The 23,976-nt window shown below is 37.9% G+C and overlaps 2 protein-coding genes across 3 annotated transcripts in view; one reads left to right on the forward strand and one right to left on the reverse strand.

The window, feature by feature from the left end:
- Positions 1-23,976, reverse strand: part of NLG-3 (neuroligin 3) — a 551,048-nt gene that overhangs the window by 220,910 nt on the left and 306,162 nt on the right. The window lies entirely within an intron of this gene.
- Positions 10,659-23,976, forward strand: part of LOC124213974 (uncharacterized) — a 53,575-nt gene continuing 40,257 nt past the window's right edge. For both annotated transcript variants that reach the window (XM_046615825.2, XM_046615826.2), the window contains exons 1-2: positions 10,659-11,148; positions 13,909-14,151. In XM_046615825.2, coding sequence (XP_046471781.1) covers positions 10,911-11,148; positions 13,909-14,151 — 481 coding nt within the window. In that variant the 5' untranslated portion in view covers positions 10,659-10,910. The remainder of the gene's footprint in view (positions 11,149-13,908; positions 14,152-23,976) is intronic.

Below are 23,976 nucleotides of genomic sequence, written 5' to 3' on the forward strand. Positions count from 1 at the left end.
CACCCTTAATTTTTTCCTGCCACCCGAGGGGTTACCTTTTAACGAATCGACGTTATTATTTGCGATGTGAAAAGTGAAAGAAACAGACGGAGAAAGCGATGAAATTATTATTTTCATCTTTCTTTTTTCTCTTCGCGACACATTATCGGGATAAATCGATCAAGCCTTTCAATTTCAGAAATAATATGCGAGGTTTTCAACACCGCAAAACTATAGGATGATAGTGCGAGTCGATGCCTGATTCTATGCGTTAAAATTTATGCAATTTGGCAATTAGCAGTTGACCGGATTCGCGTTAGAGTCGCCCGAAGTTGTTCTAATTTCACTGAGTTCGTTTCAAATTATGAAACTTTACGTCGAGTCAATTTGAGTTAAGGAAATCCGCGTGAAGATGTTTACAGAATTTCATCGAGTCAATCGATATCGATCGGCAAAAAGTCATCTGATCATAATTGAAAATATTCAAAGTCTCTTGTTCAGTTACCACGAATTAGTTGAAATAAGTTCGAAACGAATTGAATTCGTTAATTCTAACCGACTCCAAGTCACAGCGCCAGTATGAATTCACTCAAATTCAGTCATCGAGTAGCGCGTTCGGTGTCGCATCATGGAATACACTCGATATTGGTATCCGAGCTACCAAAGTTCACTCGGAGTCAATCGAACAACTTGGAATTGACCACCAGAGGTTTGCCTACTGAAACGATTCGAATTCACGAATCACCAAAAACGCGTCCCGAATTTCACGCGAGAATGTTAAACGGTGTGTTGCTGACTGTAATCTTTAATGAAAATTCGATAGTAAATTTTGGGCGAGTGCTGGAAGCGATTTCCCTGCACGAAAAGAGTAATCGTGCCAAACCCTCGCCTTTCTTCCATTCTTTCCATCTCTCGCCCCTGCAGGCATCCTCTAGCTGCCGAGGAAATTAAAAACTTTGTCTTATCCAAGTTCTTCTAATGACTGTCTGATATATATGTATACTTAATCTGTCTGCTCTGCACCCGCTCCAGTAAACTCACCCTCGTTCCACTGCGCAGAATAGATCGGCAATTAAATTTGCTAATCTGAGACCGAGAATTAACAGATCTACGTTTCTCCCCCCGTCCTAAAGACGAGCCGTTAAATTCCTCGGCGAAATCAAGATTTGGCAAATTGATCGCCGGCTTGTTTAGAGGTAAAAAAAAACAACAAAAAAAAAAAAAAGAAAAGAATTGAAAAGAAGAAACTCTCAGAAATGTTCGAGTCAGCCAGGCAGACAGGCGTCTATAGACAGCTGTAGAAGATATTTCTCTACAGAAACCGCAGAGGACGAGGATATTTCTCTCCTCCGTTTCTATTCTGGCGTCCCGGCAGTTCTGCTCCTTATTATATAATCTTGTTCAAATCAATAAGATCGATCGGCCAGACGTGCCGCGGAATATTTTGCCTGAAAATTTACCGCTTTATCCAAATTCGTGTGAAAAAATTTCGTCACGTTATCTTCGACCTTTCTTTTTCCTTCCTTCGTTTCTTTCTTTCACCTCCAAATTTTTCTTCAATCTTTAAATCTATGAAAAAATTTAAAAAAAAACCAAAAAATTTCTCTCGCGTCACATCGAGCAAAAACAACCGTTCACCCTGGCATGTCTGTGTCTTGAAATTGGTTCATCGATTTCTCAAGATGTAAAAATTTATCATTCAAAGCACGTAATCGGCGCCTCATACCCCGTTGACTTTCTTTTGTCTCAATGTTTTTCCTTCCTCTATCTTTTGCTCTGTTATTTTCCTAATGTCACGTTCCGCGCTTTTATTCCACACCGCAAAATCCCTCGTAACTCGAGCGAATTTCAAAATCCACCCACAAATCTGCATTCAATCTCTAGTTCACTGCGATCCTTTGTTTGCGAAATTCTTAACAGCAAATGATCGATGATTAATTTGAAAAAGACTAAAAAATCCTTCGACGATTTAATCATCATTACTTTAGTAATAAATAAAGAGTAATCTTCTGAAAACATTTTCCACGGGTGATTAATTTCACCTTGTTTTGCAATTTTTTTTTTTTTTTTTTTTTGTACAAAATATTATCAAAATTCGCGTAATCAATCAGAGAGACGATCTTGCGAGTGTCCAACGATACCGATTCGCCAAGCTATCAAAGTCCGGTGTGTATAGAGGAGGGAAGTTTCGCTCTTGAGAAAATTGAATAAACGAAATGAGTAGGAATAAATGGAAACACACCCGCAACCTCGGTTATCTTAGAATTCGTGACCCCCGCTACCCAATCCGGGCGATGCGCCCCGACCGAGATCCTCGCGCGTCTTTTACCGTCGACAGATGGATGAATCTAATTGAAGCTTTCGACTTTTATGCCTTTTCTTTACCCTCCGGGGCACCGGGGGTTTTTTTTTCTCATTTTTTTTATTTTTGGTTTTTTCTTCCTCTTCTTTTATATAGATATATTTCCCCCGCAAATCGCGATCCCTCACCCCCGAAATCCCGAGGCGTAGCCTCCGAACTGAGCCCAGCCGCCATTTCCGCCACGGCTCAAAGTCTTGCGGCTCCTCGCCCTCGAGGCTTCTGCAAAATTCTAACGGGTTATTTACCCCCCGGATAAAACGCGGGTTCGGCTGCCGCTACGCCAGCTAAGACCGTGGATGAATCGGAGACAAACTTCAAACTTCGCGGCCTTTTTCTTCTTCGCCTTGTTTTCATTCTTTTCTTATCCTTAGTCGTTGATCTTTTTTTTTTTTTTTTTTTCTTTTTCCAAGTTCTAAACCTCGATCTGCGTAGCCATTTTAAAAAGAAACAATTGGCAAAAAGGGGGAAAAAAAAAAAATTATAATACACGCGAACGTACATTTGGGTAGAAAAAAAATAGTACAAAGAAAAATTCTGGTACGTCAACGATTTTGATGACGGATATTTCTCAATTGCGAAACAGTTGAGAATACGTTTTTCGCATTTTTCGAAAAATATAATCAGACACTGACTTCTCCTTCTTCGTACAACTACGTTGTAACGCGTGTTTATCGCAGAGTCAAGAATAAAAATCGAAATCCTTCGATGATTTTCGAAAATTACAATCATTGATTTCTGTGAATTTAAGAATTGTCAAAATGCTGTAAAGAATGTTATACGAAAAAGAAAAAAAAAAGAAAAAAAATCAATCCAATCACGGTATAACTTATCTCAAAATTATGATCGTAAGGCTTGAATTTTTTTTCGAAAACGATCGTTGAATAAAAAAAAATATAAGAAAGAAAGAAACCGGAGGCTGTCGAGGCTCTTTTATTGCCGGTAAGGATGAAAAAAAAAAAAAAAAAAAAACAAATTGAACCCTCTTAAAATCGGTGACGTCAAGACCGGAGCAAGTTGGCATGGAATGCCCCATACACGTTGCTATAAAATCGTCGGTTTAGCGCCTGTGTCTAGGTCCGATTCCGGCAGCTGCCTGCCGGTTGCAGTTCAGTCAGCGAGGAAACGAGGCGACCGATAAAGTTATCGATAAATAACAGTGCAGCCAACTGCAGCTCTAAAATCTGGAATCCCTTGGTGCTTTGAACCGTAACGATTACGGCCCTCCCCCCCGTTCCCCCCTCCTCGGTGCCCCGCTCTCCTTGAAAAACAGGGAAATTCCCGGACGCTCTTCGCGCCCCTAAACGTTTCCAGGTTTCATCCAGGAAGCGCCTCAGCCTCCGACGTCTCTCCGGCTAGGCCTTCCAATAACCATTCTACTTCGGAACTGTTGTTACCGCCGAAGCTTACCGCGCATTGTTCCCCCCCGTCTCCCCTCGTGCGGTGATCCAGTACCGTTGCCCGATTGAAAACCGGGAGGAAATGAGGGTTCTTGGTTGGACCATCTAATGAATTCGAATACCCTCTAATTTCTGACTTCCTGCAGGCGTTCCGGGAGTATCCCGCTTTTCGGTGGAAAAAAGAAACTGCGACGCACCTTCGATCGTGAATTTTCGATCATGGATTTTTGTCCAAATTTATACCGGTTACCGAGTGAAGGTTTTTTTTTTTTTTCAATAAATTTTTGGGAAGATTCTAGTCAATGATCCTTGTCTTACTAATCTACAATATTTTCGTAGATTTCTTCGTCGAGCTTCACAATCACAGCTTTTTCGTACCTAATCGTCATAATTTTATGTCCAAGCTTAATCATCACTTGATTAATGCAATTTCTTCTCAAACTTATTTATCGCTTTTTTATATCTAACTGTGCTATTGTTTTTTTTTTTTTTTTAAAAAAGGCTTTTTCACTGCAGGTTGTTTGAGCTTAGTCATCGCTTGATTATACAAATTATTTTCAAGCTTACAGATCAAAGCTTTTTACGCCTGATCATCATGTAATCGTCTCCGTTTGTTTTTTCATCATGATATAATTATGAAAATTTCTATTCAGAACTTTATCATCACAGCCTTTTTCAGCTCAAGCATCCGATTATAGCATTTTTTAAAGCTCTCTCCTCAAAGCTTTTTCAATCCCAATTGTCACAAATTTCGGAAAAAGTGTGTACATACATTCGATAAGTGGAAATCGCGTGTCAAACGAGTTGACAATCAGTGAAAAAAGAAAACTGTCCGATGATAAAATTTCACCGTGCTAATTCGACGTGAAAAAAATAATCACACCCTCGCAAAAACGACACCTTGGGAAAAGGTAGAACAAAAGAGGAACCCGATTCAAACTTTCCGTTCATCCCGTCAAATTTTTCCCTCCTGTCTCTCCCTTTTGAACGAATAAACAGCGAAAGTAAGTTACTAGAGAAAAGGAACTGCGAAAAGGCTGCGAAAGTCGCGGAGAGAACTAACAGGGAGAATTAGGCATTAATTTTCTCGGTTAAGGATGAACAGCAAACGAACCGGGAATACTGGGAATACTGGGAATACCGGGAGGCCTTAACATGACGCGAAGATCAATATGACAAGTTTTACGCTTGGCTAGCTCCGCATACACAGCTGGGCAGAGTTTGAAGAGAACGAGCCAGTGTCTCGTTACCCTCGCGATTACTTCGAGTCGACAGATTGCTTTCAACTGTACGTCCGCCATCGCTGCGGAGATAGCAACAACGCGTACAACGACGATTATTAATTAAAATAATTATACAACAACGAAAATTGTTGAATCGGCATTGAAGCTCCGCCACTTTGGCCTTTCCTTAAAGCTCGTGTTCAAAGTTACAAGGTACGTCTCTATTATCCTTTGAAAAACGGTATATAGAAGAAAAAAAAAAAAACCTTTGATTATTATTTACGGTTGAAATTTTGTTGCAAAAAATATAACGTATGTTTGATCTCATCGTTATTTCGGATGAAATTTCTGCTACCCTGTACTCAACAATATTATACAGCGAATTCGCGAAGGAAACCGCAACATTTGCGAAATCTCCGCACAGACACAAAATTCCGAAAGCAATTATTCGAGGTATGAGGGTGATTACAATTTGAGCGGATAAATGGACGGACGTATATACGTGGATATAACAGAATTTTGAGTATCGAACTGGGCAAGAATTTTCCATCATACGTACCGCACGTAAATACGTGAGTGGTATCCGTGTAGGTACACACGTATATTTCAATCATCGATACCATCGTGGTAATCATGCGGTCAGTTGAGTCTGGGGTGTATTCGCGGGGTGCAGAATCGACCGCTAATTGGGTCGGCCTTTTCACATCGATATACGGGAGATGATACCTACAGGGTCGATATCAAAACGAGAAATTCGCTCGGAGAGGTAATATTACGGTTATTGCAATACCTGTTACCCAAACTGAGAGAAATTTATATAGTTATAGGTAGAAAATGAAAACTAGTTTTCCAGCTGTTACCGAAAAGTCTAGTATCCGTTGCTATTCTTTCTCGTTACTACTTATCACTGGTACAATTTTTTCAAGGATACTTGTTTTACTGAATTTTTCTAATTCCTGTAGCAAATGAAATTTTTCTCAGTCCAGGTCCTGTGAACGTAAACGTTAATCTGAAAGATACAAGTTGGAAAAACAGTTTTCTCGCCGTACTTTTCACCACCGTGAAAAGGAAAGAGTTTGTCCGACAAACTTCCGCGATAATCCTAAAAACGACCGAGTGAAAAATCTGACAAGTCAAAAAGTTTCGAACGAAGAAATCTATAATTTTTTTTCTTTTTTTTTTTTTTTTTTCTTCAAGTAAATATATAAACTAGGAAAAACACAATCGGTTGTTTGAAAAAAAGCAATAAGGAAGCAAAAGTATACGTGTATATATTTGTCAGTAATACGTACATTGGAAATCCATTTATTCCCGGCAGAACAGAAAGTTCGAATCAAACGGAACGTCGCAATTTTTCATGCCCAACATTTGATTTGAAATTCTGCGAATTTTAAACGGGTAAAAATTCATATGTGTTCGATTTTTTTCCCGCGATCACACATCGTACATTTTCAAGGGATCAAAGTCAGGCTTATCGTCGAATTGTTGGCATTAAAAAAGGTGAAAAAAAAAGATATAAAGAAAAGTTGACAAAGGAAGTGAAAAAAAACTATGAAAAAAATGAGCTGAACAAAGTTCGTTATTGTTTTTCCGAGGCTTTGAAAATACTTCAAAGGCGAATTTCATCGAAATAGAGTTATATGTGCGGCACACAAATGTATCAACTATACGTTACAGCGTAATACGTATCGTTTTATTGCTTTGTATTTCCGACAGCCTCTTTCATATCCTCTACGTCTCTGCGTCTGTGTGCATGTGTGAATAATTTATTCTAATTGACGTTGAAAGCGCTCACCTTCAGACATTTTTCATCTGTTTTCTCCGGCGCGTATATATCGTGAAACATTTCTCATGCCAAGCGAATTTTCAATACTTTTATGCACCCTCACACGCAAAGGCGATACCAAATGAACTTATTACTTTATTGGCACTATAAGATTGAAATGGATATATTGCGCATATTTTGATTGAAATATTGAAACATTTTGCATTAAGAGAAAAAAAAAAAAAAAAAAATTAAATGCAGTAGGAATAAGATAGATAACTTTTCTTCGTCTCTTCTTATTCAAAGAGATACAATTTTGTGGGGAAAAAATCTGATTTGGAAATATTTCGTCTTTCTAATCGTTAGAAATTAATCATACCGAATCTATGTTTTTAGTGTGAAACGAGATTACGAAACGATGAATATATAAGTACGATAAAATGAAATTCTGTACAAAGAAGTGAAAAAATAAAATATTTCCAACAAATTCGTTGCTTCAGTTTGCCATTTCTGATCTGTTATTTATTCACCCTGAAAGATTTTATCAAATGTTCATATAGAAGTTGACCGGTATAATTTGAGTAAAATAAGTTCAGCCTGAGAGAAAGTTTTATTCGGTTTGTCACTTGGGTGTAAGGATAGAAATTACAGGAGAAGACTTTCGGAAGGAGAAAGCTACCTACTGCCCTGCTTAGCTAGGTAAGCACGATGTTAAGCAGGCTTAGAGTTTCAATTCGATTCAAACTTCGTAGGAGAAATTTCGCGTACGAAGAGTTTAATGGGATGCTTGCAGCCGGTGGTGGGAAGGAATTTCCATCTTCCCGATTTCTCCTCCGAGTTGCATATTCTTGAACATCCAATGGCACCAGATACCTCAAATTTACAAGTCTACGATTTTCAAAGTCACCGTTCTACTCTACGACTTCGCAAGACCTGAAGTGAATTTATTTAATTCGTAAGTGAATTCGAATGCAATCCCATGACTTTGAATAATTTCATTGCGACGATCAAAATCGTCTCTGAAAAATTGAAACGAATTTATTTTTGAACGAGTTTGACCAGGGAATTTTTTGTTAGTTGAAACGCGAGGGGTGGGATTGAAATTCCAACTTAGAAAAGTTCCGAATTTTTAGGTGGCGGAACTTAAAGTCAAGAAATCAAACACTGACGAAACATCAAAGTTTCGAATGGTTCGATAATCGACGCTCAAAGTTACGAAAGTGCAAAAATAAGGAAATTCAAAAATCTGAAACATCGAAAATCCGAATGATCCAAGATTTTCAGTTACGTGAATTTCTGGTTTGATTAAATTTGACCACTTCGATATTTCGTTCTTTGGATTTTCGATATATTTACGTTAGAAATTCTGGCCGCACTGATTTTCGGTTACTTCGATTTTTTACATTCTCTCGTCGATTAAACTACTCCGTGTGAGTATATTTTATTTTTTGGAATTCTACTCCATCGTAACTTGAATTTTCGGAATCTTGAATTTCGCAAAGTTGAGCCGTCGGGTTTCCGACGATTCGAAATTTTCTTGTTTCTTCAAATTTTGATTCCTCGACTCAAAGTTTCGCCAGCAAATAATTTGGAATTATTTAATTTCCGACTTATCAAATTCCGAACCCAAGCCGCGCCCCGAAACGTGACTTGAAGAAAACAACCCCCGAAATTAACTCGCGTGAAAATCAGGCGATTTCAAATAACTTAAAGTGATTCCACGGTGTTTGAATTTCGGTGAATACTTGATGCGGTTCGAGATTACTTAAAGCCATTCAAACTGATCGCATACTCCAATTGAATTCGAATAACCGGAGGTGAATCGAATTGAATACCGTTGACCCCGAGATACTTGAAACGAATCGAAAAGCCGTCCATTCACGGCACGAGAGAGTATACAACCGACTTGAGGGCAGGGTTGCCCCTGGGAGAGTTCCGGGCTTCCATCGCACCGATTAAGCCTTGTACGTGTAACTGAATTCTCCTTAACGAGGCTAAAAGATTTTCATCCGCTGACATAAATTTCCCCCTTCAAATTCTTATAATGAAATTAGCTACGCCCACCTAAGCGAGGAACAGGCCAAAAGATTTCCCTTTCCGACTACAATGCGATACAGAAACTTTGAAAGGCTCCGGCTCGCCTTTCAACTACGATGATACCGGTACAAAAGTGTAATCCAGAATCGGTAATCAGGCCTTAACATTTCTATTCGACCGTCCGCTGGTTCTGCGATCCAGCAAAAATAACGTTCGAACAAAAAGCTAAATAAAAACAGTAAAAAGATAACAACGGATTCGCGTTAGAGGAACTTGATTTTTTCTTCCTATCTTGATAAATTTCAGCAGGTTTTCTCTCGGAGTTGATTATCTAGAAACTTTCCGAGCTTGAATGTTTATCGAGCCTATTAGTCGATCAAAGAACCGAGTAATTGTGCAAATTTGTTTATTTATCCTCGACCAAGACATCGACCAATATTTAGCTCAGTTTGTTTTTCTCTCTCTTATCAGCCATCGCGGAAATCTTATCATCAAAAATCTCGATATCACGTAAATTCGCTGGATACATTCGACGGATTATACATTAATACGTTCAAATGAATATAATTTTCTGTTGAATTCCAAACATTTTTGTGTCATCTGTGCGAATTTTTATTCGATATGGTCTCGAAAAGGTGGATAAAATAAATTGCGTTTCAATATTTCTATCCATTGCTTCAATCATCTTTTTTTCAAACTTCACGGTTAATAATCCTCAAAAATATATTCCGTAAAATATCATTGTTATTATTATTCGGTTTAATTTACAGCAACAATTGTCCGACAATCAAAATATTTCCCACTCTTGATCTTTTTCTTAATCACAAATTATTACGAAGCAAATTAATAATCCGTTTCACGTTGCTTTTTATTTATGAAAAATAATTTCGGCACACTCGTGCAAAGAAATAACGGACACGAAGAGACAGACGCGCCTTGTTATTTCCAGAAATAAAACGTAAAGCCTGCCGCGTTACCATCCGCTTTCTCGGACTCCCGCGACGCGGCGTTGCGTCAGTAGTTACCGAGTTTAAAATTAGATTTAGAAAATTTCATTCCGAGCTTCGCATCAGTTTCGAAGGTGCAAGCCGCAGCAACGAAAGTTAAGCCTACGAGACTTTGTGCGGCGAGCGGTTGAGACGGTTTTAAAAGAAAGATAAAAAAAAAAAAAAAAGTTTGTCATCGGTGAGTGTCGATTGAATTTACGCCACCTAAAGGAATTTTATAAAAAAAAAAAAAAAAATTAGTGTATAATTCATCGAGTGAAACGAACGATATAAAACATGTGAAAAGTGAGGGAAAAAATGTGATAACATCTAATCGATGCTTTTCTTCTTCGTGTATTAAAAATATCATCGCCATTTTTATCGATACTCAGATAAATACGTTCGAATAATCGAAACTCCCGACTGGGATAAAAATGAGGAAAAATTTTCTCACAACAAAGTAATGTTCGCGATTTGCGATACTTTTTTTTCCCGTCTTTTCAAGTTCCCTCGTAGTTCTTAATTACCTCTAAAGAAGCGTACAATGTGACAAAAAAATTTGAGCAAAACGTCTGCGACATACGGACGTAAACGTGAAATCGGTTATTGAAATTACCGCAGAGATATTCGCGAGAATGCGAGAGATGATAAAATAATTTCTCGTAGAAACAAGTCGGCCGCCCCGCCCAGCGGTTAAAAAGAATATCGTCGTTGAAATTCCGTCGTCGTGCCTCTTCGTATTCTATATTTGTGTTGGAACTGCGTGTAACGGCTATACCGCGGTACGTTAACCCTTCTTTGCGTGCGTCTAATAATACGCATGTACAACCAGAGTGTAAGGACGCGTCTCAAGTGTATAATCGCGATGATTTTCACGGTTTGTGAATTTTTTTGATTTTTTTTTTTTTTTTTTTTTCTCGATATTATCGATGTGAAAAACAAAACTATGGGGTAAAACGAGACGATTTCGACCGACGTGGAAGAGTATTTTTTTACAGGGAAAAAGTGCGCGGTGATTTGATAGAAATCATGTGAACCTCGTCGAGTTAAGGAGAACGAAACAAAGAGCCAAAGAGGGAAGGAAGAAGAAAATTTTCAAATTTTCGAGGGAGATACAGCCTATTACCGTTGCGCTGGATTTTCAGCGAGATCCAAGCGCAAATGTCCAAAATGCTGAGGCTCGAATTGGTCGGTCTTGTCCTTCTGGCATGCACCCAAATACTAACCGAGCACCGAGACAGTTACGACTATGGGAATCAATACGGACACCAGAGACAATACGATTATCAGGAGGAGAAATTCACGCGGGAAGTTAGCGTTTCGCGTCAAGGAAGGCTGCGCGGTATCGTCGTGCATTTCAGGAGGCATCCGAACCTTCAGCCCGTCGACGTTTTTCTCGGTGAGTCGTCATCTGGATATTTCTTTCACGACGATTGTTTCAGGATTTTTATTTTAAAAATAACGACAATTCACTCGGTATAGTATTTTTTTAGGGATCGGTAAAGTCAGAGCTTGACGCGAAATAAGCCTGTTCTCTGTTTCTTTCATTCGTCGAAAAGTGATAAATTTTATGAAGAAATAAGGAACGACGATACAGCGGAGGACCATTTTCCTCGTTTGTTGAATTGCAAATGTTGCAGAAGGAGAAAAAAAGAAATAGAAACAAATATTTTGAAATTCATAGATACGTTGACGCGGTTTTTTGATAGTATGGATATTTCACATTAAACTATTTTCTAGCTCTTAAAATTTTTCTCTCATCGTCACAAGAAAACGTCCAAATTTCACACGACACTGATTTTCACAAGGTTGAAAACTTTGACGAGGTACAATCGAGTTCTCAAACGTTTAACGCACGGAATAGAACGCGAATATAATTTTTACGCCAACTCGTTTCCCAGATTTTACAGTACCGCAATTTTCATCAATTTTCAGAGTACGAAATTGAATAAAAAAAACTTTTTCCGATGTACTGAAAAATTTTCAATTCGATAGCAAACTGATTTACTACAACTGTTATTTTTCATATCATCGTAGTTGTTTTCTTTATTTTTATATGTGTTACTTGATCAAAGAATGTTTATTCAACGATAAGAAATTTAAACAATTCTCAGTACACTGTAAATATCAGCATTCAATCGCAGGTAAAAATTTCGCAAGCTTACACGAAGCGTTGAAAAATATCACTTAAAAATCATTCTCCGGAATGCTTAAAAGGTATTTAAAATAGTGACGAACCGTATAACGTGCCTTGATTGAAAATGCGATACCAGAGGAATGAATTTCGTACCATCGTATCATTCGATCCGTCTCGCGAAGCTTTTCGAGCAAAAAGCGAAGGAATTCATAGGCGTTCGGTGCAGCTGGATGCAGTTCAGGTCGGAAGTAAGCGTGCGGAATGAAATAAAATAGCAGCGTGCAGGAGTAGAAGAAATAAATAATTTCCGGTCAAATTTATAGAGGATCCAGAAGCCTCACGTGCGATCGTACATCTAAAATTTACCGGCTTCAAGGTTTTCGCTGATATATTTATCGCCCGCCCCCCGCGATCCGAGCCGTGCAGCCCTGCAGAGGCACATGCTTCGGATATGAAAGGCTCAAATCGAGCGTTAAAAATTCACCATTATCATTCAGAAAGCTTATGAATCGAATGGCCTGTCGATACCTACAGATTCCGAAGAATTCACTCCCGAACACAGAGTTTTAAAATTCGATGCAACCGCAAAAAATCCCTGATAAATTTATCGAAATAATTTCCACGCGTATTTAACTCTCACGATTAGAGAAATCTGTGATTGAAGATTTAGAAAAAAAACGTAAAAAAAAAAAACTTACCGGAGTTTAGAATTAAATAATTGCAAGTGTCAAAGAGCGATGAAGAATTTTTCAAATAAAAAAAACCTGGGACAATTTCAGTCGCAAAAATAAATAAACAATAATATACAATTCGAATTTCGAACTGCAAATTCAGATTCGTGATTGATGATATAAAAACTCTCAGGAAAAAACCACATTACACGAAAATATGACGATCATTTTTATTTCGAACCATTATAATGGATCGACTATTACAAATTTTCGAAGTCTGAACATGAATTTCTTATCGGTTACCCAAAAAACGTCCGTCTACTAATTTCTACCAAAATTCAAATATTTTTCGATTTTTTTTCCCCACTATATTAGTATCAGTATTTATTTATCAATGTCCATAGCGATGTTGGACGACTGATTGGAATAATCTATTTCAAACGAGTGAAATAATTGCAAGAATTAGAAATCCAAAAATACCACTCTATAGAATAACATACAATTTAAAAATCACCAAAATGATCACAGTAAGAGATTGAGGGAAATAATAAACATAAATACAGAGAAGCAAAGGAAAACAAAGCAAAGAATAGAGATTTAGGTCAGGTTGCATAAAATGAAACAAAATAAAAATTGAAAAAATAACTACACGACTAAAATTCAAATTAAAGCAATAAATACTGTGTCTGCCATTTTGGATTTCGCAAGTCTGACCTCACCATCGGATCCATGACAGCAAAATTTCGAGTCCCAAATTCAAATCTTGCAAATCTGAGCTTAGATTCGTGATTAGGGATTCAAAAAACCTAACGGTACCAATTTTCATTTCAAATCCATTCAACCGTTCTCAATGTATCATCATTCTTATTTTATTTTTTAGAATTGTGTTATTCAAACGATCGAAAAAGTATCGAACCGATTGAAGCCAAAATTTAGTAAATTCCAAGTTCGTAAAACCCGTCGATCGGGACCAAAAATCATTAAAATCCGGTAACTCATTCTCGAGATTTCGTCGGACAAAAAAATTGATCGCAAATGATTGAAGTTGATTCTCTAAGCGTCAAAACCTGGAGACATGTTGAAAAATCGACTTTTCACTTTCGGGGTAATTATCTAGAATCACTTCCTTCTTTCTTCTCCGAAAACAGAGAAACGAAAATTTAAAAAACGTGAAACGAGGTTCGATCGTCGTGGCGGAATTTAACGATCGAACGATTCATCGCCCTGTTAGAATTCGATTCTCCGTTTTCCTTTGCCTCCGCGTCGGCTGTCCTTTGCTTTATTCTTCGATCCGTCTGTTTTTTGATTTATTTTTTTTCAAATTTCCGATTTCATCCCTCAATCTTTCCAGGCGTCCCTTACGCCGCGCCGCCCCTGGGAACCCTCAGATTCACCCCGCCTCGGTCACCGCGGCCCTGGAGCGGAGTCCGTCATTCAAATCGCTTCGCCCCGGTCTGTCCTCAAGTGCTTCCGGATCTCCACACGGAAGTGACGCCCGGTCGTTACGAGTATCTCAAGAGGCTACTTCCGTACCTGAGAAATCAGAGCGAGGACTGCCTCTACCTCAACGTTTACGCGCCTCATCAAAGGGAAGGTGAGTTACCGATTTCATTTTATAACTCGGCTGAAGATACGATTCGTCGTAGAAACGATTTACGGAAACACCCGTCGCTGAGATACTTTTATATTCCAGCCTGTAGAAACTCCTCCATCAACTGTCCGAGTAAAAAGGTTTTACAAATATAATCAGAAACAGACCGAAACAACCGCTGTTTTTATTTGATTATTTATTTATTTTTTTTGTTTTGTCACCCGACATACGAACTTCTTGTGGGTTTAAAAGCTTTTTCATGATTTATATTGTATTTCTAATTATTGGGCTTGTTCCGTTGCATGAATAAACAAATAAATAAATTCCTAGCATTTTCAATTTCTTTGGTCAGCTAAAACAATGTTTGAAAGGTCCGAAAATTCCCCAAAAATTCTCTAAACTCTTATCTTTTACTTAGCAAATTTCTAGGCTGGTTCCATTATGCCTATTTTTTAAAAATTTTTTTTCATCTCTCCTTCTTTACGCACATTCAATTCTTTTTATCCACTTCCTAACGAAACCGATCTGGAAATGTTCCAAGTGATAAACAGCAGTTTTGGATATTTTCAAACCGTTTAAACAATATTTTAGAATACTGTGAAAATTGAAAGTGAAAAAAGAAAATATAAAAAAAAAAATCGGCCAATCGTTGATCGAGTCTTGAAACTTTTGGTAAAGAAAATACAGTTTCTGAGAACTTTAAAAAAGGTCCTTTTCAAAATCGCACTCTCAATATTTATAAACAATCAACCAGACGAATGAGAAATGTGAAAAAAAATTCAGGCTACCGTTTCAGAGTCTTGGGACAATTGCCGAAATTTTTTTTCAAACAAAATCAAAAACGTCGAGCGTCAGACGTTGGTCGGGTTCGTACATAGGTATGTATATAATATGTATAGACGTGGATTCGAGATCGGCGAGGACGACTCTGAATTTTGTATAAGGGGGTGGAAGGACTTCCTGATCGTTAGCAAAGTCGTAATCTACGTTGCCAATTCCGGACACAGGCTGCGACGGAGTCCGCTTCGGAGGCTCGTGCGGCTCGTCGTCAGCCTTCTGGGGGGGGGGGGTGGAGTTCTGGGGATGAATTATTCCGAGTGCGAACTACCTTAACTGTAATTAGTTTCACGTTGTATAACCCAACCCCGATGAAAGCGGGCAAGTCGCGAGGCTCCGCCCTGAGGCTCCGTTTTCACCGCGAATATAAATGCCAAAGTTGCTTAAAAATACGCCTATGCCCGATCGATTTTCATAAATATTTATCAGTGTGTTTGTAACTTGGATACATTTTCACCCGAGTGATTTAGCGGATAAATTCATTAGCTTTTCGGTCCGATTCGAATATTTACGCAGCGGAAATTGCGTGGTTATTTGTTTACCTTATCTTCGATCGGACGTCAAAATTCATTAGCCTGCAGTTTTACCGCTGGGTGGTGAAATCTCAAGAATCGAGTTCAGTTTCTATGCCAATTCAGCTGGCGTAGTACTTTCGAATTTCTTCCGCGAGTTGTTATCCCGCGGATCGAAACAGTGACTGATATTCATGGAATTTCGGATGTTGCGCAAAGGCGAGACATTCGATGAATGGCTTCTGGGAAATGGAACGTGCCAAGAACTTGAAATATCAAGTCGAAACAACGCGCGAATACTCCGCTCTCTTCAAGCCCGCCAAAGCAATGTGCTCGGTTTGAAGCACGTCGAGCAGGTATCTCGGTAAGATCCGAAATTATTGCTTAACCGACTTTAAAAAACTTGCTTTTTGGCAATATTCCATTGTTTACTCGAGTCGTCAAAACTTCCTCGGAATAACGGTGATTATTAATGAAGACTAAAAAAATTGGTTTTAACAAAATCTCCAATCAAGCATCAGGCAAAATAGATCAATCGGAATATTTATCAAAGTCTAAAACCTCAAGATTGTCTACGTTTAAGATTAAACTGTTTCGAAGTTAAAAAATTGTCCGAAAGCCGCGTAACCGGTTGGAGTTTTGAAAATCATAAAAATATTCCTTAAGATCGAGAAAAATGACTAAATTTTTTCGACAGTGCGTCGAGGATTCCTCGTCGCCTTGGCTCTCAGAGATTCGATCAAAGGCGAGAAACGAGAGCGAAATAGAAATGCGTGCGAAGAGTTGAGGAAAAGAGAGAAGCGATAGAACGGAAATATGACTTGTAGGATTCTTCCGCCTCGCACCAGCCAACAGCTAAAAATGGAAGGAAGGTGATGCATTTGGGGAAGTCAATTTTATCCAGAAAAACGATCAGTTCTGTCGTCCCGTCGTCTTGGTCGTCAGGGCAAGGGTGGGGGTAAAAAAGGCCCATGAAAGGGTAGACAAGACGGGAACGGAAGTTTTCTCACCCTCGATTTCTTTCCCCTTCTCATCTTCCTTCCTATCGCTGTTTCCGCGATATTTTCATTCCCACTCTTATACATGTAGCTTAGGTACGTATATATTATTATTGATGCCCCGAGATCAGGGACGAGAAACGACAAATTGCGGATCCGCGATGATCTTGTGAACTGTGTTTTTCTTTTTTTCTTTTTTTATCTTATCCAATATACGGAAAGGGTTTATCCCTCATTTTTGTTCGCGTTATCTTTCTAGGTGATAATATATAAATACCTGTACCAAGGTTCTAGACATCCAAACTTTTTGACAATTTGAAAAGCTTCGCGTGTGCTTAAGTAAAATTTATCAAAGTAAAACCGAATCAAATTATTTTTAGTGAATTTTATAGCGCGTTGAGTCAGACCCGAATAAATTCAAGTGATCCAATTGATCTGACAGTGAAACATACGTTTCGAAGTGAGTCGAAATGATTTGACATCAATATTAATGAAATTTTAATGACTTCAACTGCTTTTCAATAATACTCCATGAATTTAAGTTGATTGAAACTACCTCATCTTGTTGAAGAAATCAAAGTGTTCAGAATCAAAATTCCATCGTGAATTTAAGTGATTACAAATAAATCAGAATTAGATCACACGATTTGAAATAAACTATACTACCTATGAGCTGTAACTTAAGGGAGGGTTCAGCTTGGACGGTATAAAATCCTACCTATTTTCAGAACTTTTTGCTTAAAAGAATATGAAAGCACATGGAGCAAAATGAGTTCAAGGGATTCATTATTCGTAGTCTCAAAAACATTTCAAGAATTTTATCATTGAAATTAACAAAAAAATGGCGTCATGACGCAACTAAGTAGCGAACGACCACGTTCTCAATCCAGCGGCGCAATTTCCGCGGTTAATTTTTACCCGATGAACTTGAAACTTTGACGCAATCTTTAAAACTTGTTTATCTGTACGACCTAGCGGCTATATTTTCAAATTTCAGTCACAGCATTTTTTACACAATTTCTTTTTACCAATTTTATGGTCGAAAAATGATATTTTTTTTCGCAATCGTAAGCATTCGAAATTTTTTTTCAACATCGGTCAACGAGCTTGAACCCGAAACGATGTTTTAAACGCTAAAAATACTTTCAATTCGTTACTTGTTTAAAAATTGCCATTTGTTACAAGACTCGAGATGATTTAATGTGAATTCAAATGAATTAGAATTACCTAACGTTGATAATAAACATTCAAACATCATCGGCAAGTTTTCCTTATCGCAAAATTCTGCTGCCGATTTTTTTCACGACATTTTATTCCAAAATGTATTTAACAACGGTGGATCCCCACCGTAAGATCCTCTCAGGGATCGGAGGAGTAAAATGTTGTTGAAAATGGATGGTGCCAACGCAACGGCGCTTCAACGTAGCAATTAGAAGCAGCTGTATAACCAGCTGTGACGACGATGACGGGAAAGTTGGCATACCCGAGATAATGATACAGAGCATCAGAAGTAGCAGCCAGCAGCAATGGCGCCATCCGAGTTAAGGATGCTCTTCGCGAAATATTTCCCCAAAATCGGTGGAATTTTCATGGATATTGTAAACCGTAGCAGCGCGGATCCCGCCTAACAAAGCAGCAGGTTTATAAAGGGCTGATATTGATTCAAGCTGGATTTATGAAATTCTTTGGTGAAATTTAAGGTCCCGTAAAGGGTGGAAAAAGAGTGTGTGTGAGAGAGAGAGAGAGAGAGAGAGAGTACAATATTGCAAGACATATTATGCTTACCAAACTAAATAGTGGAAAGAAAGGAAGAAGCAGCTTTTTCTTTTTAAAAAATTCAACAAGCTAGATAAATAAATAACCGAGTAGAAAAAAAAAATACAAATAAAAGCCGAGCAAAGATTAATAAAATTGAAAGTTAAAGTCTTGCGTAAGAATGCTATTTTACTGCATTAGAAAAAAAAAAAAAAATAGAATAACAGAGTGATGAGCACAAGAAAAAACAGCAAGAACGCATCGCACAAAGAGAGAGAGAGAAATTGGATGTTGGCAGTGTTTGAACGAGGGGTGAAAATAATGATTGATATAATATAAAGGCTGAGAAAAAAAAGTTGTAAGATTTATGTTCGACGTTGTAATAATGACACGAGAGCTGTAGGAAAACTTCGCTCTAAGGATTATACACGCGGATGGATTTATTTATAGTAAACGAAAACTTGGTGCAGCTGGGAGCTTTTGCGACGTATACCAAGAGCCCGGGTTTTTTTCCTGACACAGATTGCACCCGTCGCAGCACGTGCTAACAGTTCTCGATTTTATTTCTTTTTAGAAGAGGCGGAAAAAGTTGAAATATTACATATTTATATTCAGAGAGATAAAGAGACGAGAGGAGAGAATTGAAATTGATCGGATCGGGTATGAACGGATGAAAACTCAACCGGTGAGTACGACTCGAAGATCGATTAATCAGAGTGGGAGAAAAGAAATGATTTTCGCAAAAAAAAAAAAAAAAAAAATTAACATTGATATAAAGTAGAATGAATCAAACTAGATATTGTAAAAACGGTTGCGAAAAATTTAAATAGATTTCAAACAAAATCGAAGCCAAGACTTCTATTATCGTTGGAATTCAATTCTCGTTCGACGTTAAAGCATCGATAATAATTAGCCATTGAAGTAAAATAGAAAAATCGAACGGAACTGGAGGGAATATTCGGAAATGAGATTTGAGCTGGTTCAATTATATTCCCGCAGTTTAAAACGGGGAAATAGAAATCGTTGAAATCGTTTCAAATGAACGCGGAGTCTCAATTAGCGACTGATCAACTTGTCTCTCTCCCTCTCTCTCTCGCTCTCTCTCTCTCTCTCTCTCTCTCTCTCTTTCTCTCTTTCTCTGTCACTCGCTCCGAGAGAGAACGCGAAAAACGGCAGAGAGAAGAGGGAAAGAAGCGACATAGGCGGAAAGTAGGGTTAAGAGGATTAATTTTCAAATGAAATATCGCGCAAAGAGAGAGACAGAGAGAGAGAGAGAGATAAAAGTATAGGCACCGTGTATTATATACTGTCAGCAGTGGCAGTGCATGGCGTTCGTACCTGAACTGCGTTATGGGGATTTCAAATTTTCAATGGAACTGTACACCGAGCTTATATATTTTTACAAGGCTTCAGCCGCTAATTATGTGAAGCCTTAGTAGTTTCGAGATACCTTTTCTATATACCGCGAAATTAATATCATCTCTACATTATTATACATATATATATATATACATGTACATGTACGTGTAAAACTTGGCCCGATCATTCAAACTCGCGATTACTTTACGCGGACCGTATCTCGGATGGTTTAATTACCGATAAATATACACAAGGAAATATAAGGCGGTGATTAAATTTTCGTTAATTTTTCGGAAACAACTTATTTGCGAATTTACAACAATTCGGCTCCCGATACATATTTTCTCCGCAAGCTTGATTACTCAGAACTCCAGGGGTGAAGGGAAATAAAATAAAAAGCCGAATCACATCTCCGACTGAAAAGCGATAATCCATTGGCGTCTGCAATACGTTGCCAGATGGGTATTAAAAATCGATTGATTTATCGGTGTGCGAGGTTTCGGAAAGGGTTGAAAACAATGCCGAGAGAGAAAGAGAGAGAGAGAGAGAGAGAGAGAGAGAGAGAGAGAGATTATCCAGAAAATCTGCGCTCTGCTTTCATCAATCTTAAACATCATCGATATCCGCACGGTCGATTTCGAGTATTATTGATTATTATTATCATGACTTACAATTTCGGTCTAAATCATGAGAAATTTCAAGCATGATCGTTGGGTAATTCACAAGAATTTGAACGGCCTCTTTCCTCTCGTTAGGTCTGATTTCCCGTGAGATTCGCTCGTGTTCAAGGCTCACAATATTTCAGGTATCGAATCATCGCTAAATATTAAAGCTCTGCACTGTCACATCGAGTCAATTGAATCGTTGCAAACGAGTTCGCAAATGTATCTAGCCTTGCCAAATGATTTTTGATTTCTCTTAGAGAAGAACTGGAGAAGAGAGAGAAAAAAAAAAAAAAATAAAATGTCGCTAAACACAAAAGGCAAGAATTTCTTTATCTAATTAAACCAGTAATTAATTTTCTCTTGCATATGATTCGCAGATATTTGCAAATAAATTATGTAAATAAGTTCGAATGGAAATCCGGAGCAATTATGAGATGAGAGGAAGAAAAAAAAAAAAACAAATAAATAAAAATAAATACACAAATTAAAAGAAAACGAAAGTAAAGAATCGCTGAAATGATTTTACGGTGATCGAATTGATTATATCGTACAAGCTGCAGGCGATCACGTCGTAATAAAATCGAGCACAAATAAAATTTTATACGATGTTGAAAGTTAGCGGCTTGAGGGGCAGTTGAAGCGTCACTTTACGATGTCTATAATAAAAAGAAAAAAAAAAAAAGAAAATAATAAGGAGTGAAGAAAAAATAGAATAAGGAAGAAGAAGGAAAAAAAAAAACCGTCGTTATCCTCCCGAAGATTTTTAATATAATTCTTGTAACATGATGATGCCGGTGGATGCTGCATGGGTACATGAACGCTATTCCCATACACCGAAGGGTGACGGTTTACGGCTCTTCAATGTCGTAAAAATTTTCACCGTCCACAATTCAACCCGCATTCGCAAAGCCAGCGAGCGAATATCCTGTACAGTCTCTTTTCAGGATTCTCGTCACGCCGCGATAGGGATTCGCGGGGAAAAATTTACTGTGTCTCTGCGATCTTACCGGAAGATAAAAAAGAAACCCCACCGTAACTTCTAAAAATTCTTTCATATTTAATTCATTGTTATAGTTTATTTTCTTTTGATTTTTACTCTTTTACCCAAATAAATTTCTCTCAAATTCAAGTTGTAGAATTCGTACCAATTCTTTTTACTAGCCAACAATTTTCAGAAGCGTTAATAGCATAACACGACGGAAATGCGGATTTGTTTCTCCGCAAAGTTCACGTTTAAATAAATATATGATAACGAATGAATAAATGAAAAAAAAAACGTTCGCTTAAATTTTTGCAAATTTTTCACAGTTTTATTGAACGGTGAACATTTCATTTTTTTTCTTCTCATTGATAATACACCGTGGTATTTTATATCAAATTCAGTAGTACATAATCTTAAATGAAAACTCTGGTCAAAGCTCTGGAAAGAATAATCTTCTTAAGTGAAAACTCCGGTCAAAGTTTTCGTTTCAAGCGGATTTCGATCGATGTGTTTTAGAGTATACGTAAGGGTACAAAAAAAAAAAAAAAAAGTCAAGGGATTTTTTACTTTTTGTTTCGTTTTTCGCAAGGACGTAAAGGATCGAGAAGAAAGCCGCTTGATTTCTAGGATCTTAGCGACGAAGGAAAAACAAGTAAGCGTAAAAAAAAAAAAAAACATAGTAAATGTGAATGTAAGAAAAAAAAAATAAAAAAAAAAAACCAGTCAAACAAAACAAACGTCGCGGAAATGGCGGAGCAGATAAATACACAGCGAGCAGCACGGGTTCGGGGCGTTGAGCTTCCGGGTTTTCAAGAATAACCAACCGGGGCTTGGCGAAAGCGAGAATTCAACGCGAGGCCTCGAGTAGAAACAACAACCCCATACCTGAGACTTTTGCGGGAGCATAGGCCCCTTTTGCCAAATCGGACATCCGTCTGCTCCGGCTTATTTTTCCGAGGCACACCGCTGCGATAACATTAAACAAACTCTCAAAGGCCTCCTTCAGCTTTTCCTTGGGCCTCCTACCCCCCCACCCCCCTTTTTCTCGTCGCCGAACAAAGCCCGAAGGATTTCAAGGGTCTCAACTACTTTCACCGTTGAAACTTGTCACCGTTGTTAAATGCATTGTCAGGCATAATTTCGGAGGAACCTGCGAGCCGCAATGGAAATGAAAACACCCGTCTTCGTGTTTTCACAATCTTAATCGTTGAGTTCGGGGGGTGAGAAGATTTTCAAGAATCGTTTTAGCCTTGGAATTCTATAAATAATTTTCAACTGCTTCTATCGTCTACTTTGCTATACATTTTTATTTTTTCTCTTCGTTATGTATAAGCATGTGTATTTAATACGAGCTGATTCGTTTAGTTATAATCCATCACGTTCACGTAAGTCTAATAAATGTTTCTTTTCAACAATAATATGTATCATTCGAATAATTTTTATTCATCAATATTATAAGGCAGTAGGTATACCAGGCCGACTCTGCATACAGATTCCCTTAGCGACATGTACCGACATTTAGCCAAGACACAAACCCTTTTCCAGAATGTTTACCAGCAGAGAAATCTGTAGCCAGAACCTGCCTGGTGTACCTGCTTGATATAAATCTCTCAAGACATTGAAACAATATCTTTTTAATCCAGGAAATTTTCAAGACTTATAAATGTGTTAATTAAAAAAATCTGATTGTGGTACAATTTTTGTTCAGAGTAAAAACCTAACCATTCGTCAAATTTTTATAAATTCTTAGTGGCGTGATAAATATTTGAGGCGGAAATAAAGACAAAAATTAAAGCGAAATCATGTCGCGGATTTTGTTTTTACCGAAAAGTGGGATGATTATGCGATGCTTTTACTTGCGAAAGTACAGGTATACTTATACATACACGTCGCCTTTCCCTCCCGCGGCAACAAGAGACGTCGTCTAACGAGTCTTGACTTTTATCTGATTATAGTTTAAAAGAGTATATAATATATAAGCCGATGTGACGAGATAGATGGAGGGAAGTTATTTAGCTTGGGGATGCTTCTTGATGTATTATATACGTCTCTACACACACACGCGCGCTTACATAGCCTGATTAAATTGACGCTTTAACAGACACGCCGGCAGCCATCGGCAAAATTTAATTTCATTCCTGCATATAAACCGGTTTAAGTACATTACATTAGAAACAACATGAATAATGGCACAATTGTTTGCAAGCCTAAAAATGATACAACCCTAAAAGTTTGAAGGCAAGTTTCCTTAAAATTATTGAAATCGTTTTTTCATTTACATGATTATTGTTATTTTGTGATTACGATTAACTGCGTGTGATTGTTTTTTTTTCTCACGATTCATTTCGAACCAACAAATCATGGGAACGACGTAAGAAACATTGATTCGAGAATAGGTTAATTCGTGTGGAAGAAGCAAAAAAGAAAACAAGCTATAGGTACATTTGACACAAAAATCGATATGATATGTAAAAGATCAGAATTTTTTCCGCGCTTTGAAAATTTTATATATTCGACTATTCTTTACGTTATTGGATCAGTGCCTATATCATCGAAAGAATAATATACCTTATTACAGAAAAGTTTGCGAAGTATAAATCTTGAGTGTGGACAGATCAGGCAACGGCACTCGCAGTAAGACATGGCGCAACAGAAAAGAAAGGAAAAGAAAAGTAAAGTAAAGAAAAAAACGACAGAACAAAACGTACGAGGAGAAAAAG

The sequence above is a fragment of the Neodiprion pinetum genome, chromosome 3, assembly GCF_021155775.2.
Source record: "Neodiprion pinetum isolate iyNeoPine1 chromosome 3, iyNeoPine1.2, whole genome shotgun sequence".
NCBI classification, from domain to species: Eukaryota; Metazoa; Arthropoda; class Insecta; order Hymenoptera; family Diprionidae; genus Neodiprion; species Neodiprion pinetum.